General features: G+C 38.5%; 1 protein-coding gene across 4 annotated transcripts in view; it reads right to left on the bottom strand.

Annotated features, from left to right (window-relative positions):
- col11a1a (collagen, type XI, alpha 1a) overlaps positions 1–17,304 on the bottom strand; it is a 97,873-nt gene that overhangs the window by 54,895 nt on the left and 25,674 nt on the right. The window contains exons 5-16 of one of the 4 annotated variants that reach the window (XM_053494016.1): positions 15,893–16,018; positions 12,068–12,157; positions 11,257–11,361; positions 8,562–8,861; positions 5,330–5,395; positions 4,329–4,370; positions 4,077–4,139; positions 2,250–2,324; positions 1,823–1,906; positions 1,347–1,403; positions 643–696; positions 411–464 (exon numbers count right to left, since the gene is read on the bottom strand). In XM_053494016.1, coding sequence (XP_053349991.1) covers positions 411–464; positions 643–696; positions 1,347–1,403; positions 1,823–1,906; positions 2,250–2,324; positions 4,077–4,139; positions 4,329–4,370; positions 5,330–5,395; positions 8,562–8,861; positions 11,257–11,361; positions 12,068–12,157; positions 15,893–16,018 — 1,116 coding nt within the window. Of the gene's footprint in view, positions 1–410; positions 465–642; positions 697–1,346; positions 1,404–1,822; positions 1,907–2,249; positions 2,325–4,076; positions 4,140–4,328; positions 4,371–5,329; positions 5,396–8,561; positions 8,862–11,256; positions 11,362–11,591; positions 11,760–12,067; positions 12,158–15,892; positions 16,019–17,304 lie in introns of all 4 variants that reach the window. The other 3 variants (XM_053494018.1, XM_053494019.1, XM_053494017.1) reach the window with 3 other exon arrangements.

Below are 17,304 nucleotides of genomic sequence, written 5' to 3'. Positions count from 1 at the left end.
ATAACTAAATAAATGAAAAAATAAATACAACCAAAATTTTGATAAATAAACAAACACAATCTTAACCAAACAAACCAACAAGAAATAAATGGATTAATTAAAGCACACTTTAACCAAAGGACAATTTTAAACAGATGATGTGGACAAAACAAACTAAAACAATTATATTAATCATAAGAAAAATCTAACTTCAAAGGATTCAATTTTAACTTTTTAAGCTACACATAAGAGCATTTTGTTAAGCAAAAACTTGAAAAAGTTAATCTGATTCAAATTACAAAAAGAAGTGAATCTGATGGGAATTTCTAATTAATTAATTGTTTTAAATAACACAGTGCCAATCATCAGATTTTATGACGTATGCAGTAACAGCCCGAGACAGAGACATGCCGAGGTCAGGACTCACTCACCCTCTTCCCTGGTGGTCCCGGTGGTCCTAGTGGACCCTGCATCCCCCTTGGACCCTGTGGATGACATTATGGTCAGGCATACGGCTAGCCAAATACTTTTCCCAACAATTTCTTTGACCTTGTTAGGGTTTTGTGTGTGTGTGTGTGTGTGTGTGTGTGTGTGTGTGTGTGTGTGTGTGTGTGTGTGTGTGTGTGTGTTTGGAGTGGAGTGGAGTGGAAGGCGGTGCCACACCTGAGGACCCTGATCACCAGCATCACCCTTCAGACCTGGAGAACCAGGAAGCCCCTGAGGGAGAGAGAGAGAGAGAGAGAGAGAGAGAGAGAGAGAGATCATTCACATCCCACACTGTGTAATACATTAACATAACCACCAGAGGGCAGAGTCACTCAACTTCAAAATCTGATCACCGTCACCATGGACTTAATTTCCTTACAGAGTGTATTAAAGATACATTTCTTAAACACAATTTATTTTTAACATCATAAATTGCATGTAGGATAACCGCAAAGGAAGGATATAATAATTAAATATAATAATTATTATGAATATAATAATACTAATAAGCATAAACACATTAAAAGGCAAGGGAAATAAATAAATGTGGCATGGGTGCTTAACCCATGTTCATGTTCTGTGACAGGCTCTTGGATTGATTGGCAGTAGGAGAGGGCGGGGCAGTTTGAGATCTAAACTTCCTCATTGACATCATGGCACACTTTACAGACATCGGTTTCTCTGCAGCCCTGAACAACTCCATCATCACTCACACTAACAGGAAGCTGATTATATGATGGGAAATCCCTTATTTATTGTAGAGACCGAATAATATTATGATGAAATCAGTACTTTACAGGTGTGTTACACATGGACTGTCCTGTTATATGATATAAAATACATTGAAATGTTGGAATGGTGAGGAGTGACGAGTGACTCACCACAGGACCACTGCGTCCCGTCAGACCCATCGGACCAGGGGGACCTCGCATGGCCAACTGACGGGAGAGACAAAGTGAGTTTAAACACATGCAGTATGTAAAACAGTGTGTGTGTGTAAGTGTGTGTGTGTGTGTGTGTGTGTGTGTCCATATTGGAGATGTGATGATGCTGTCTCTGACACCTGTTATCCCACCTGTGGGTCATCAACCCCATTGCTATTTTTACTCTTCAGCATGTGGTCAGTCCCAGACCCAGACTAAACTACCCCTTCAGCCCTTTACATCAACCCCCCGTCCCCCCCGTCCCCCGATCTACCCCCCCCTTCCCTTTAATCCACCCCCTCACTTCTCACACGAAAGGCTGTAAACTTTACACACAGACACTCAGTAGGAGCTGTAAAAAGCCAAAAGTTTTAGCCCCCCACTACGACAGCACCCCCACCCTCCCTTCACCCTCCCAGACAACATGCACTTACCCTGGCCTGGGACAGGATGGCCTGAGCCTGAGCCTCCTGAGCCGAGACTACTGGGCCTTTCTCACCGTCACCACCGAAACGGAACTACAACACACACACGCAAACACATTATACAGTGTTCACTTATCACTCCTAATTAGTTTAATCACATAGATAGATAGATAGATAGATAGATAGATAGATAGATAGATAGATAGATAGATAGATAGATAGATAGATATCGTCATAATTAAATTAAATTAATAATATCTATAAACAGATTTCATGAATAAGACAAGAGCAAAGTGTACACTGAACATTAACCCTAGTTTTTGTCTATACCTAACAGATCCAATAGCACTGGATTAGCTATTTCAGTTCATCACGTTCTTCATGTACAGTGAAATAAACGATATTAATACTAATAATATGGCAGCTAATATTTTACCGGTAGCATCAGCATGGTTCCTGGAGGACCTGGCATCCCGTCTGCTCCTGGAAGCCCCGCCCGACCTGCAGGACCCTAATGGACAAAACTTATATATTAATAACCTAGTGTACACACTGTCCAATATCATACTATACACATGCCATAATACAACTTTACACTACACACTAAACAGAAAATTTTCAGAATTATTCTTATTGTATAACAGCATTTAAAATAATGTTACGATACATTAAGCAAACTGACAATGTGTTCCAAACACTACTTATAATGTGTTATAATTTATAATGCATCATAACAACTGCTATATTTTGTGTAAAGTCATAGGTAAATGCTCTTACTGCTGTTACTTCATCTAAAATCTACTCATAAAAACATTTCAGGGAATAATAAACTCTTCGACTCCCTGCACTGTGCAGAACTGTACACATTTCTTTAAGAGCTTCATTACAGTTTAACAGCTCCAGTACTCTCTTAAAAAAAAACCTTCTCCCAGAGGTGTACTTCACTAAATTGAATGGCTCAACTGTTTCCCTCCCTGCAGTTACACAGCGATTGTTAAATAAACAGAGGAAACAAGCTCTTCTGGCAGAGGATTAGCTCACATCCTTCAGAAGAGGCCCTGTGGAGTCGGCCATCTTGGATCTACAGCACAGCGTGCATTCATACATCAGATACCAGTGGGCCCACATGCCGAGCTGGTGTGCTTTCAAATGTCAACATCAGGTAAAAGATACCTGATAGTAAGTGTTGGTGGGTGATGGTGTATGATGGTGAATGCTTGTGTTTAAAGCAGGTGTTTGATGGTGTATGATGGTTAATGTTGGTGTATTATGGTAATAGCTGGTGTATGATGGTTAATGTTGGTGTATTATGGTGAATGTTGGTGTATGATGGTGTATAATTGTAAATGTGGGTCGGTGATGGTGAATGTTGGTTTATGATGGTAATTGTTGGTGTGTAATGATGATGATTGCTGGTGAATGATGGTTTATGTTGGTGTATGATGGTGAATGATGGTTTATGTTGGTGTGTGATGGTGTATGATGGTGCATGATGGTGAATAATAGTTTATGATGGTGTGTGATGGGTGAATGACGGTGAATGATAGTGTATGATGGTGTATGATGGGTGAATGATGGTGTGTGATTGGGAATGCTGGTGTATGATGGTAAATGCTGGTGTATGATGATGAATGTTGTTGGTGTGTGATGGTGTATGACGGTGTATGATTGTGAATGATAGTGTATGATGGTGAATGTTGGCGGATGCTGGTGTATGATGGTAATTGTGGGTGTATGATGGTGAATGTTGTTGGTGTGTGATGGTGTATGATGGTGAATGATTGTGAATGATAGTGTATGATGGTGAATGTTGGTGTATGATGGTGAATGTTGGTGTATGATGGTGACTGATGATAACTGTTGATGTATGATGTTTAATGATGGCGAATGCTCGTGTGTGATGGTGAATGATAGTGAGATAATTACTGACAAAAATGTACTCATATGATCAACTTCACACTGACATGTTCATTTCATTATGAAATTTCGCTCTGGGAAAAGTATAGAGGCACCAGATAAACTGTTTCAAATTATCCATAAGGGTCCAGGACCAGATACAGTCTCATACAGATAAAAAAAAGTCCTCCATCTATTTCCTGTCACCAACATGAAAGTCTAAACAAATACATAACAAATATTTACATGGAACAACCAAAGCCTTAACCCTTACTACTTCCGGGATGTCTGTCCTGAAAGTATCAAAAGGTCAAAGTTCGTTTCCACGAAATCCTCAAACAGGATAGCAACAAAAATTAACCCTCACCCTGTCACCAGGATCTCCAGCTGGTCCGGGAGGACCTTGTAGACCAGGAGGTCCGGGAAGACCCTAAAAAATCAAAGCAAAATCAGAGTCTGTTTTTTTTTTAAATGTGTGTATTAATGACAACGTTATAGTTTTAATAGAAGTATCAGGGAATATAAGGCTCGAGTGTGTATAGAGTGGGTTGCCAGATTACTATAATACAGTTCAGGTTTTTGGATACAAGACATAGTATTCTGGATGTGAGTTACTTACAACAGGACCAGCCGGACCTGGAGGTCCCTCTACCAGCATTCCCTGAAATAAACACACAGAAAATAAGAAATGCGCATGTTTACAGCAAACCATGCACCCCAGGCACCCTGGCACATTGTTTATACCAACTTTAACTTCTTCAACCACACGCCTGTGCATGAGGTTAAATCAGAGTTAAAAGTATCGCTCAAAGTTTTCGTAAGATTTTATCAAATCTCAGCGTACCGTGTAAGCTCTATCTTTATTTATAATTAAGTAAGTTGCGTATACATTGTACACAAAACTACAATGTTACAATGTTACGAATGATGTTATTATTCAATATTTACATGTGATATAACATTTCTACCAGAAATGTTTCTTCAGAATCTGAATTCTATTCAAGCCAACAATTTTAATGTGAAAAACTGTCAAAATAGACAAAATTTGTGTTGTGGAAAAATTTGAATTGTTTTGTAACAAGAATGTAAACAAAACATGAAGCTCTGTTGTGTAGGACTATGTTTAGGTACAGTAAGCAAGCAGGTGGCTAGGCCTCATTAGGTATTCGGTCGGGCGACTAGGGCCTGTTGTAATATTTATGTACGAGGACAGGTGATCGGAGCTCGTTATAATATTTAATCACTAGGTCATGTGGCTAGGGATCATTATAATATTTCAGTATTAGGTCAGGTGACTGGGGCTGGTTATAATATTTAAGTACTTGGTCAGGTGACTAGGGTTCATTATACTATTTAGGTACTAAATCCTGTTAGTATTTAATAAGTGATAGTTATTTTGACACAGTATTTATTTTTTGCTAGCTGCATCAGCCATAGTAAGCTAGCCCTTTTTTCCCTTTTTTGTTCGAATGCAGTCTTATTGGGACACTTGCTAGCTTTAGTAAAGATATTAATCCATATTAATTTTTATCTATGATGTCCACATGACTTTCACACGAAAAACACCGCCTTAACATTAACTTCATCCAGGAACTGTTCCTGTTGGCGACCCTGACTTACCGGCTCAACAACGGCTGGTTCTCCTTTCTCTCCTTTCGGTCCCAGGAACGCGGCACCGCCTGCAACCTGAGGACACACACCCGGTCAAAGGTCTACATCAGAGCATGTGTAGTCCTAAGTGGAGGACCGAGCAGTAGATGGAGAGAATCAGCTGCATGCACTCACACACATGCACGGAGACGATATGAATGTTGGAAGTGTAAAGTGTTAGCAGTGAATTCTGGGTTCTGATTGTGTAGAAGCTCAGAGAAAGGAGAGGCTGGGGGAAAAAAGACTGTTCTACTTGTTTTACAAAAGGTTTAATTTAACTATAAATGGAATAACCTTCATTGTGATGGTTGTTGATGATTTTCGTATAACAGCACATCCCGAGGTGTTTCATTCCATATACATAGATACATACCATTTATTGGTAATTTACTGAATTGAAAAATTTTATGAAGTGAAGTATTGACATTTAATCGTGCAAGAAACACTGTAGAGGCAGGTCAAAGGTCAAACCAGACTAGTGAAGGAGCATAAATAGAAATTTAAAATTCTCTGAAACTTGACTACGCACTACAGCAAGCATACTTACATACTTGTCTTACTTTATACTACTGTGATGTAGCGCAAAGATGAATACGATGTACGCATAAGACAAGGTAAAGTGCACAATGAGATCTGAAAAGAAGTGCACTTGATCAGACGTTAAAGCTCTTAGCGTAGTGTTTATTTCCTTCAGAATTTAGTATAATTATTTATTTATTTGCTGTTATAATTCTCTCCTTCCTTACAGAATCAAAAGTGGTTCCTAAACCGCTCTGAGTGGTTGAGGTTAACCTTTATAAGGGGCTGAAGCAGATGTTTTACGGATGATCCTGAATTCTGACCCCAGCTTCCTAACATGTTGGGATATGTGAAGAATTTCATTCTGCCATTTGTTAAAAAATACATCGGCTAAAAAAAAATAAAAAATCAGTAATTCTTCAGTAATATTGGAAGTATTTGCTCTTTTTTATTTTTCTAAAAAAGTTTATTAAAGTTTGGTTTAAAAAAAAAAAACATTTTGTTTATTCTAAAGATGTATTCAGCTTTTATTTTAATCTTAATGAAGGAGCAAAGTCTTTAACCCCTAACTGCTCAGATGTATAATTAAATAATAAAATACTCTGGATAAGCATGTCTCCCAAATGCTGTAATATTGTCGTAGTATAAATGATTAAAATACTTAGTTTACTTAATCATTGTCTATATCTTGGTTTAATCCTGTATCCAGGTTCACAAAGGGCCTGGAGTCTATCCCAGGAAATTTAGGGCAATGGACAATGTGCCAATCCATTGCCAGGCACACACACACACACACACTCACACGCTCATTCACACACTACAGACAATTTGGGAACACCAGGTAGCCTAATCTGCATGTCTTTGACCTGTGGGAGAAAACCAGAGTACCTGGAGGAAACCCACCGAGCACGGGGAGAACATGTACTCCATGCACACTGAGACGGGAACTGAACCCGACCCTGGAGGTGCAAGGCGGTAGTGCTAACCACTAAGCCACCGTGCTACCTAAATACTTATTTCATTCTAAAATGATCCCTCTAACCCGATCAAAACAAATGAATAAAAAAGGAAAAAATAAAACAGTGGAAGTATTTTACCATCCAAATTTTAAACAAATGTTTCAGAAGGGCATACACAGGCACGTAGTGACTACTACATAGTGTTATGCGACATGAGCTCATTATGATAATTAAGTACTGTAATATTAAAGACACATTAAAGACATTAGAGACACAAGCAAAGATTAAGAAATTCATTGAATAAAACTGCACAAATTAATAATAATTGTCAATACCCCAGGTTGCTTGCGAATCCAACAAGTCATGCACATTTTGAAACAAAAAGGTAACTCGTAATTATTTCTGATTTTTAGTTTTTTTATTTCAGTCCGAATCTTTTATTTCATGTATCAAAACATTAGCAAAAACAAATACATCTTTAAGATCAAACACTCGTAAGCATAATCTGCCCTGAGACTATAACTACTGCTAGTACAAAAAGTTATCTAAAATATACTATCTCTGCTAACTTTACAGCTTTTATCAGCTATTTCAAAAATAAATGTCTTTATATTATGTTTAAGTTATTTAAATTTTCTTACACTTCTCCGTAATAAGAATCATTTTACGTAACTGATCAAGTAAAAGCGCTTCGTACTCTAAGGGTGTGCATGTGCAAGGTTTAGTTGAAAGAGGTGGGAGATTGGGGATGTGTGTGTGTGTGTGTGTGTGTGTGTGTGTGTGGAGGAGATCAGTGCATGTTTGAACACACAGCTGGCTCTCTGGAATGAGGTAATTACTGTGTCTTCAGGCTAACGGGGCAGATAGAGTCCTGACGGGCCGCTGGGTACGACCAGACGAGCGGGGCATAAACTTCATTCAGATGACTTCATTCAAAGTGCAGAGAGAGAAAGTGTGTGTGTGTGTGTGTGTAGGTCCAGGAATGCATCAGCCCTCTTATCAGATCTTTACTTATCGGTGGTCTTGTCTTACCTTTTTTTAAAGCAGAGTTCAGCCAACAAAATAAAACTAATCAATGCACCGTAAATCCCAGGCTTCGGTCATGACATGTTGATTTTAGTGGTTTAGCTAACATTACACATTACTACTGGAGAATGAAAGCGTATAATGGACCATAAGCTACCAGTTTGGCATGTCTCAATGGGCTCTGTATGACACATGATTATGTATACAATATAACTCGTACAAAAGGACATCATGGAGATAAAACTGACATCACTGGAGCTCCATCTTAAATAAATCTCTTCCTTTGCAAAGTTTGATGACAATAAGACATAGGTAGGGGGCCGTGTTCCAAAGTATGAAGGCGGAGACTGTATGGTAAACCTGACTCGGATGTATTCTGCCATTAGAAGCCAAACTGGTAGCTATAAGTGTCCCTTATGTCTTGTTGCATTCGCCTTGTGGTCTCAAACAACAAACAGCTGGAAGTACATTTAACCCTCTACACTGTACTGTTACTGGTCATGCTGGTAACGTTAACTTTAAAAGAATCGGCAGCATGATAGTGTTAAACTCATCCACACTTACAACGGCATGACAGTGATGGATTCCTCATGCCGAGAGTTTTGTTAGAAAGAGACCAAGCATGTGCAACACTCGCACCCACTCACTCACTCACACACACACACACAACACGTTCAATGGCATGTCATGATACTTACGTCTGCTTTAATTTGAGCTTCTTCCGTGCCTCTTTCAGCAGGCACGGCAGGCCCAAACTCGTCCTCGTAATTGGGTACGGGGTTTGAGCCCGCGTTGCCGAACTCATCGTATGCGCCAAAGTCATAGTGAGATCTGTCAAGCTCGCCCACGTCGTACTCCTTAAGGTCGTATTCCTTAAAGTCGTACGCGTCCGCTCCTGCTGTGGCGCTGGGCTCGTTGTGCTCGGGGGCGATTGTGGGGTCCACCGCAGCAGGGGGCAGCTCGGTGACTGAGTTTTCCACAATCCCCTTTTCCGCAGCCTTGTTATTGCCAAGCAATGCAGCAGCAAGGGGAGGAGAGGGAAAGAAGATGGGACAGAGGTCAGAGGATGGGAAAGAGGACGAAGGGGAAATGAGGAAATGGGAAGTAAAATTAAGGCAGTAAGAAAAGGACAAAGATGGGTTGGAGACGAGAAAGGAAAGAACAGGAAAAGGGAGAGGAAAGGAAAGAGGAGGATAGGGGGGAAAGAGGACAGAACAGGGAAGTGAAGATTGTCATAAGAGCAAAAGGAAGGAAAGTTAGGTTAGATGGGAGGAAATAGTGAGTGAGGGAAATACAGAGAAGAACAAGGTAAGGAAGGTGAAAAGTAGTGAGATATGAAGGAAATAGATGAGGCAATGTGAGGGAAAGGATGTGAGGGAATGTAAGAGAAAAGAAAGTGATGTAATGAGATGAAAGGCAAAAAATGGGAGGAAGTAAAGGAATAGGAGAAAAAAGGAGGTGGGTAAATAGGTAAAGGAGTACGGAGAAGGTATGGAGTTGAGAAGGGACAAAGATTGAGGAAATGGGATTAAAAAGAGTTAAAACAATGAGAGTTTTAAAAGGTATGAAAATGTAAGTAAATATAAAATAAGTGGAGGAACGGAAGGAAAGAGGAGGTGAGGTAATGGGAGAAGAGAGCAGGTGGGGAAATGGTAGATATATAAGGGGGATGAAAAAATAGGGAGAAAAGCAGATGAAGAGAACAAATTGATGACAGATAGGGAGGGGAATGGGAGGAATGCGAAGAGAAGAAGGGGAAGGGAGGCGAGCGATATAAAAATGGTGGTTAGTTAAGCAGTTAAGACTACTGGATTCATGTTCTACTGCAGAGCAGATGAGTTAAATATCAACTTTGCATCAATCTACATGAACGAAGTTAAAGCCTGAAAGCAAGAGGTCAGACTTTTATTGTCCCAGAAGATCAATCAGTGATTAATCCTTAATGAACTTTACATCATATCTTATTCATTTAGATTGGAGTCATTTAATAGTGAGTACATTTACTCCGGGACAAATAAAGCATAACCATGATTATTTACACAGCATTGAACCTCATTAGAGTCAGTTGTACTGTGTCCCAGTGACAGAGACAGACTTGGACATATCCCTGTCTTCTTTCACATGAAGCGTAATGCTAGTGAGGAATTAAGTTATGTGCTTTAATGTGAAAAAAGACAGAAATAAATAAAGTCTAAAATGGCAAGTCAGAGAGGAAACAGCAAACTGTTCTGCATATTGTTTGGGTAATGTGCTAACAGGATTACTGAATTATTACAAGCATTTAAACAAAACGTATTTAGCATTTGGGAGTTAGCATTCAAGTGGAGAAAAGATCTCCAAAGGTCGAAAGGTTTTGCGAACATTAATGGCTAAAACAAGGTCACACAGGTAGCATTGCTGCATCCGACTAAACTCAGAACCTCATTTTCGTTTTATTTTTATTTCATTTTTAAGCTTATTCTATCCTAATTCAAATAATAATAAAAAAAAAAATGGTATCTATAAATTGTGTATTTTGTAAGCAGCTTGCTAGAGAGCTAACTTGACGGAATTTCATAATTCATAATAATTTAACAAAGACATGAAATTTATAACTAATAAATCTACATCAATTGATCTTAAGTTATTATGCGTATAAACTTATTTATAACAGTAAAATATTTTTGCTTTTTTCTACAGATAATACTGGTGTGAGTGGCCATGTTGACCTGCTAATCTTGTGGTTGAGGAGCGTTTCCTGGCTTTCAGGACAGGATTTTTTAAATTGTCTTTATTTGGTCTTTTCAATCCACATGCGTCTTGTACTGTACTTCTAGCCTGGTTTGCACAGTTACACTGATCATAATTCTGCGCCAGAGCTATTTGATCATAGTGAGGTTTTGAAATCTGTCCCATATGGATAAGACATCGATTAGGATGAGTAACCAGTTACAGTAAGATTGATGACTATGTCTTTAAATAAAATTTGACTATGGCTAGTTTCCTTCCATGATAAGTAATGCTGTAGTCGAGTATAATATTTGCTTGAGTTTATTTGTTATATGTTTCTAATTTAGCTACGTTTGCATTTCTGGCTAATTCTACTATAAATGTTTTATGAGATCTCACAGCTGTAATTAGTATGGACAACTAAAAGCCAAATGTAAAGCAGAAACAATCCTCTGAGATGATGGACATGTTGAAAACATGGACATACTGTTCAAAGTGGATTGCTTTTAGTCAACCAGGACAGAACCATTCTGAATTGTCTCTGGTTTTTGCCACTCCGTACCAGTTTATGGTCCAGTTGGCTAGGCTTACTACCCCAGGGCTTATCCACTTTCTAAAGCTTGGTTCATTCTTAAAAAAAAAAAAATAATAATAATAATAATTAAGAAGAAGTTTAATATTTACCTCGTTGGGTCCAGGGGTGGCATCAGGAGACTGAGTCTGAGAACCATCTACAGTCCCGTAGTCAAGTTCAGTTTCAGTATAGAACTCGCCATCTAAGTTGTTTGGCTGAAGCGGACGTCAGAGTGAAAGACAAGGAGAAGGAAGAATGAGAAAGAAAGGATTAACAGAAGTGCACACTACAGGGTCGATCGATAGGCCTCTAGACCTGCCTGCCTTTCAGATTAGAGGACGGGCATCGGAGATCTCCCTCAGGAAAAAGAAGATAAGGAGAAAGAAGGGGAGAAGAGATCTCCATGCCATCGGAGTTGGACTAGGGCTTTTTTTTTTTCTTTTACCCTTGTACCGGGCCTCCTTGCTGGCGCTGTTGCCTGGAAACCAGGTCTCGTCTCTCGAAAAGTTTTAGGTGATTTCTTTATTGAGACGGGGTACTTATACGTAGACTTGGGTTTGGACTTAGTGGACTTTGTCGTCCTCTTGGACTTGGAGATGCTACGCTTCACTCTCTGGAGGGAGGGTGATGGTGACACAGGGACAAAAGACACAACACATCAAAACATCAGGATTGAGCAAGCAAGACATGACACAAGAACAAAGAACAGGTGCTGGAATGATGAGAGAGCGAGAGAGAGAGAGAGAGAGAGAGAGAGAGAGAGAGATGTTTGTTCCCTCAGCTGGACATGGAACGGATAGTAGTCTGAAAAAATGTGAAGATGCCAAATAAACAACACTCGAGATGAGAACAAGGGAAATCACGCGACAACCAGACACCACACTGACAACCGCATGCACTGAGATTTCGTTTTCTTTTTACCTTAGTTTCAGAAAATTCGGTTGGTGTGTCGGTAGTAATCCCAGAGTCATAGTAATCATAAGACTCTCCATATTCTACTGCAGTATCGTACTGGACAGAAGGAGGAAATGAGGTCAGAGTTAGGTTAGTACAGAGTATGTAATATAACACAAAACACTTCTTCTGATGTAAGTCCAGCTGGATGTTACATACTGTTAGCACAGACATCCCATCGGTCTAAAACCAGCAGTTAATTATTAATTATTATTTTAAAAGCATAGTCCAATGTCATGTGTGGTCCATTAGCATCATATTTAGGAGTTAAATGCAAAAGCATCACATTTTACTTCACGCAAAGGCAGCAAGCATCACACTTATGATGAGATAGCACTCTCTTCAAGAACATTTATAATCTTTAAAGTAAAAATGGCATAATGATTGAATAATTATAGTCAAAGATCATTTACATCTCAATATGTTTTCTGCTGGAATATCATGAATATTGTTTGTAAATTTTTCATTTCAAAATGACTTAAAGCAGTTTGTCTGATTTTAACTTTAATGTGTTTTTTTTTAAGAAATGGTAATATGTTCAATTTCTCCTTTTCAGTGTTAAATATCTATACAATTATTGTTAAATAAAATTGTACTTATAAATAATACATATGCAACACGGGTATTATCAGACTTTTTTCATTGTAATAATACTGTATTACTGGTAATATTTTGTTCACAAACAAATATAATACATACTATGTATCATAAAAATGTCCTAATTTATATATCATAATTTAATACTTCTGCCATACTGCCAACTTTACTAAAATGTAACATTATAAAACATTCGAAATGATCACCTGATTCTCAGAGAAGGAGAGAGGAATAGAGAAGAGAGAGAGAGAGAGAAGAGAGAGAGAGAGAGAGAGAGAGAGAGAGAGAGAGAGAGAGAGCTGTCAGGCTAGTTAGACCGATTTTAATTAAAATATGAAAGAGTGCAGGTGGCTGTTTAGAACTTTTAAAAAGACCTTGGAGTAACAACTTGGTGTGTGATCTCACATCCAATAACAATGAAATCACAGGGAGTTGTAATTAGAACATATAGCTTTAATTAGTTATGGGAAATATGTTCGCGAGCGTATGTGAACTGTAAGAAGAGAGTAAGTAGGTCAGAAATAGCATCAGTCATTTAAAGGATGGTTTATTCAAAAGCACTTTTTAAGCACTTACTTTGCTAAAATGCGAAATACGCATCCATTCATTATGACATATGATTATCAATGAATGTAGAGTTGAACAAATGTTCTATGCCTTCTAGTCCAACAGTTTGCTCTATCCAAAAGCATGAAGCTGTTAGATGAGTGTGGTATGTATTAGTTCTGACCCATTAGTTCTGTCACTCTTTTATCCCAGCACAGGAAGCAGTAGCAACAACCGTTATGGCACTGATGAACCCCACTTAGAGCCTCTTCTGTCCTAATGTCCTTAATCCATCATGCACCATTGCACTTTAGTTCCTTTGCAGCTGTGCAGGAGCTTATAAAAATGCCCCCCTACTGTTAAAACTGGCTTGTTTGCACCGCCTGGATTCACTTCAAGTTATTGCAATCACATTTAGCTAAGCCTAATGTCCAGAAAAGCCTAGCAAGGCTTAGTTAATACTTTCCAGACCTAAACAAGCCCAGCAAATGCTAGCAAAGAGTAGCCTGGTTCAAGGTCAGGCAGGTCCAGCAAAGCTCAGTCAGACAGAGCCAGTGCTGGCACAACTAGCCCATAACCAGCAATACCTATCATTAATCCAGGTCCAAAAGAAAAACCCAAACAAAATATAAACCAAGTGCCTAGTCATTATCCAGAGCATAATTAGCCAAAAGGAGAAAGGCCTAGTCATCATCCAGGTCTTTTAGACTCCAGCCAATAGAAACAAGCTTCCGTCAAGACTACAGAGTTCTAATAAAATGACCAAACACTATCAAAGTCTAGCCAGATCTAGCTGAGCCCAAACAAAACAAATCAAGCCCTTGCCAGTCTCAAAGAAACCCAGGAAGTTATACCGAAGATAATCAAAAACACAACTAGACATTCTAAACCAGTCAAGCAAAGCTTGCCCAAGGCAATTCAGTTCCAAGTCAGGCCCAGCTTAACCCATCAAGGCCTAGCCAAGCATAACCAAGCCACAAACATGCAAAACCTAGTCATTATCCAGTCCTAACAGATCTTAGAAAGGACCAAACAATATAAGATTTGATGTATCCATAACCAGTTATTCCTATTAGGGTTTCATCTCATTGAAAAGACCCTCAAGCTCAACAAAACCCTGCTTAATTCAACTAACCACAGCAAGACCTAGTCACACCTAGCCAAGACCCACCCAAGACCAGTTAAGCTTAGTAAAGACTACACAGTCTCTGCCAAACACAGCATGGCTGGATCAGATCTAACCAGATCTAGGTTAACCAATCAATCAACTCAGTATTATTATTCTAATATGTTTTACACTAAAAACATCCACTAAGGGTGGTTGGGTGATGCTTATTACTGTTTAAGCATTAGAATGAGAATTTCTCAATCTGGTCAGAGCTTAAACCATTCAAGGCACCCCTGCCATACAGTACATGCAGTAACTACCCCAAGATTGTTAGTAACTGACTGTAACCCAAAACTGATTTAAGATCAGCACGAAGTCTCATTTCAGATCAGCCATGTGCTTGGCATCAAGAGACCACTGCATGTTAATGTCTTATCCTTGAAAAAAAACATTCCACTTTTAATATCCCTAAAGAAGTCAATATAATAACCCCTGAACACTGTGTTTAGGCAAACTGTGTTTCACATGGTAACTCCAGCTGCTGTTGGCTGCGCTTATACGCCACGCGCCGAAACTTCCTCCCAAGATATCAATATAGCTAAGAATCTGCAGAATGCTTTAACAGAATCAAGCCATGAGAAACACAGAGCTCTCTGCCAGAATATGTTCAGCGCTTCACTGACATTGGAGCTTGCTCTTTGTGTTTCAGTACATTACGCAGTACATCATCCAGAGGGGGAAAAAAAAGCCATACGAGAGCATGACTCTACATGACCAGACATTTTTGAAGCAGAAGGCATTAAACTAAAGCCTCTGTAGGGGCAAATTCTCAACCTGCAGCTCCTAAATAAAAAAGGGGCACTTAAAATACAGTATAATTTGTACCTTATATAAAGTTTAGATTAGATAGACACTTAATAAAAAACCATATGCTGCATAAAAGTGCTAGAAAATAGATTTTTTCTCATCGTTACCCTTTTGAAAAGTGACCTTGTTTAAAAATAAACATAGAAATTACCTTTTTTATAATACACTATCTTTATGTATGCCTACTCAGCATCCATTAAAATTTATTGATTGGGCAACAGGAATGCTTTGAAATTTTGTCAATGTATGCCCATAACGCATGCATGAATGTTGACCGGAGGTCCTACCACAGTCATAAAAATGAAAATAAATACAATTGTCGCCATTAGCCTTCACATTCTCTAATGAGACTACAGTTGTTCCTAGATAGATGGATGGAATGCCTGCACATATTTCTAGGTAACCATGGCAACAATCAATGTAGCTATGGCATAAGCAAAAAGCATCCCAGTACCAGGAAGACTTAAGCAAGACTAGGACTTTCATCTTTGTCATGTAGTACCAGAAAAGATTTAGACTTGTGACTAAAAGTGTCCACTCTAAGGTATAGTATATATGTTTTAATTAGATCTATCATCTAATTAAGGTTACTCATTACTATCAAGGCAATCTAATTAAGGTAATGTAATTACTATCAAGGTTCCTAAAGGCCATCAGGTTACACTGATACTCACCCCTTCTTCCGGTTCCTGAGCTTGCAATGTGTCCTTATGAGGCGTGTCACAGTCGGGCATGTAGTGTTCACAGTAATCATACGCCGCTTTAGGGTCAGCAACGATCAGGAGCTGCTGGATATCACCCTGCGACAGCCCGGGAGAAAGAGAAAAGAAACAGATGTTTAATTTCCTCATATTTAATAACACACAATATAAACACTGTAATAGGAGGGAATCCCATAAAGATACTGCAGTGTCGAAATGACAGTCAGCACTGTAAACCACATTTGAAAATCATACAGTTGGGCAGTATTACATATTTTTGTTAGACGCACACGGAAAATAAGGCACGGGTAATTACTGCTTTACAGGTTTATAGGGGTTGAAATTAAACATGTCCGATCAGGACAGAGGAACACCTGCAGCAGTCGCACAGCTCCGATGATAACCAGGTATGATACACACACACACACACACACACACACTAGGCAGACATACAGTGTGTAGGGTGCATGTTTAGATAAAGAAGTCAGTGTGAGTCACATATGCAGACACTTTTCCACGTATATTGTTAACTGGCTTAGAATCTGAATTTATAACGCTAGCTAGCTAACATGCGCTAGTCTGACAAACTTTCTGACAGGATCCTGAAGTTACATAAACAATTGTTTCAAAGCTGCATTCCAAACCCAAGCTAACTAGCTTAGCTAACTAAGACAATACTTATAAGACTTATAAAATGAGACATATTTAAATTAGAAAAGTTTATAATACATATACTGCTAATGTTAGCTAGCTAAATTTAACTAGCCTAATTGTTTTCACAGAATTCATTTGAAATTATCTAATTGTTATTCCTAGTCAAATAAAAAACATGATTTATAAAATAATATACATAAAAATATATATGTATGCATTATACAAAATACTTAAATGACACTAGACATCTTAGCTAACCTGAGAGGATTTGTGTATCATTTATTAAATCACTTTATTTTTAAACACTTATCTGGATTTCTAAGTCAGATTTCTAAACCATTCTTAATCTTTTTTGCTAGCATGAGATAATCTGGGAGGATATATTAAAAAGTTAAAAAAATATATTTACAAATTTACAAAGTTTAGCATTACTTCTAACACTAGTTAGCTAGCAGGAGCTAACCTGAGAGGACATTATTTTTAAGTTAAACATAAAAATCTTTGTAAGCCAAACAGACGGCTAATTTTGGCTAGCTTGGCAGCATTTTTTAAAGGACCTTTGTGAATGTTTCACCAGGCTAACCTGACATGATTTTTTGAGATAGCCTGACTTTAAATGTACACTAAATATAAATTCACCAAGTTAACCTCATCATATTTAGCTATAACCTTGTAGCGCAATCATATGTTTTGCTTGAATTTAACATTACTAAAGAAGGGTTAACAGAACT

The sequence above is a fragment of the Clarias gariepinus genome, chromosome 4 (genome assembly GCF_024256425.1).
Source record: "Clarias gariepinus isolate MV-2021 ecotype Netherlands chromosome 4, CGAR_prim_01v2, whole genome shotgun sequence".
NCBI classification, from domain to species: Eukaryota; Metazoa; Chordata; class Actinopteri; order Siluriformes; family Clariidae; genus Clarias; species Clarias gariepinus.
The sequence above is the reverse complement of the archived record's forward strand: the minus strand, read 5'-3'. Positions and strand labels throughout refer to the sequence as shown.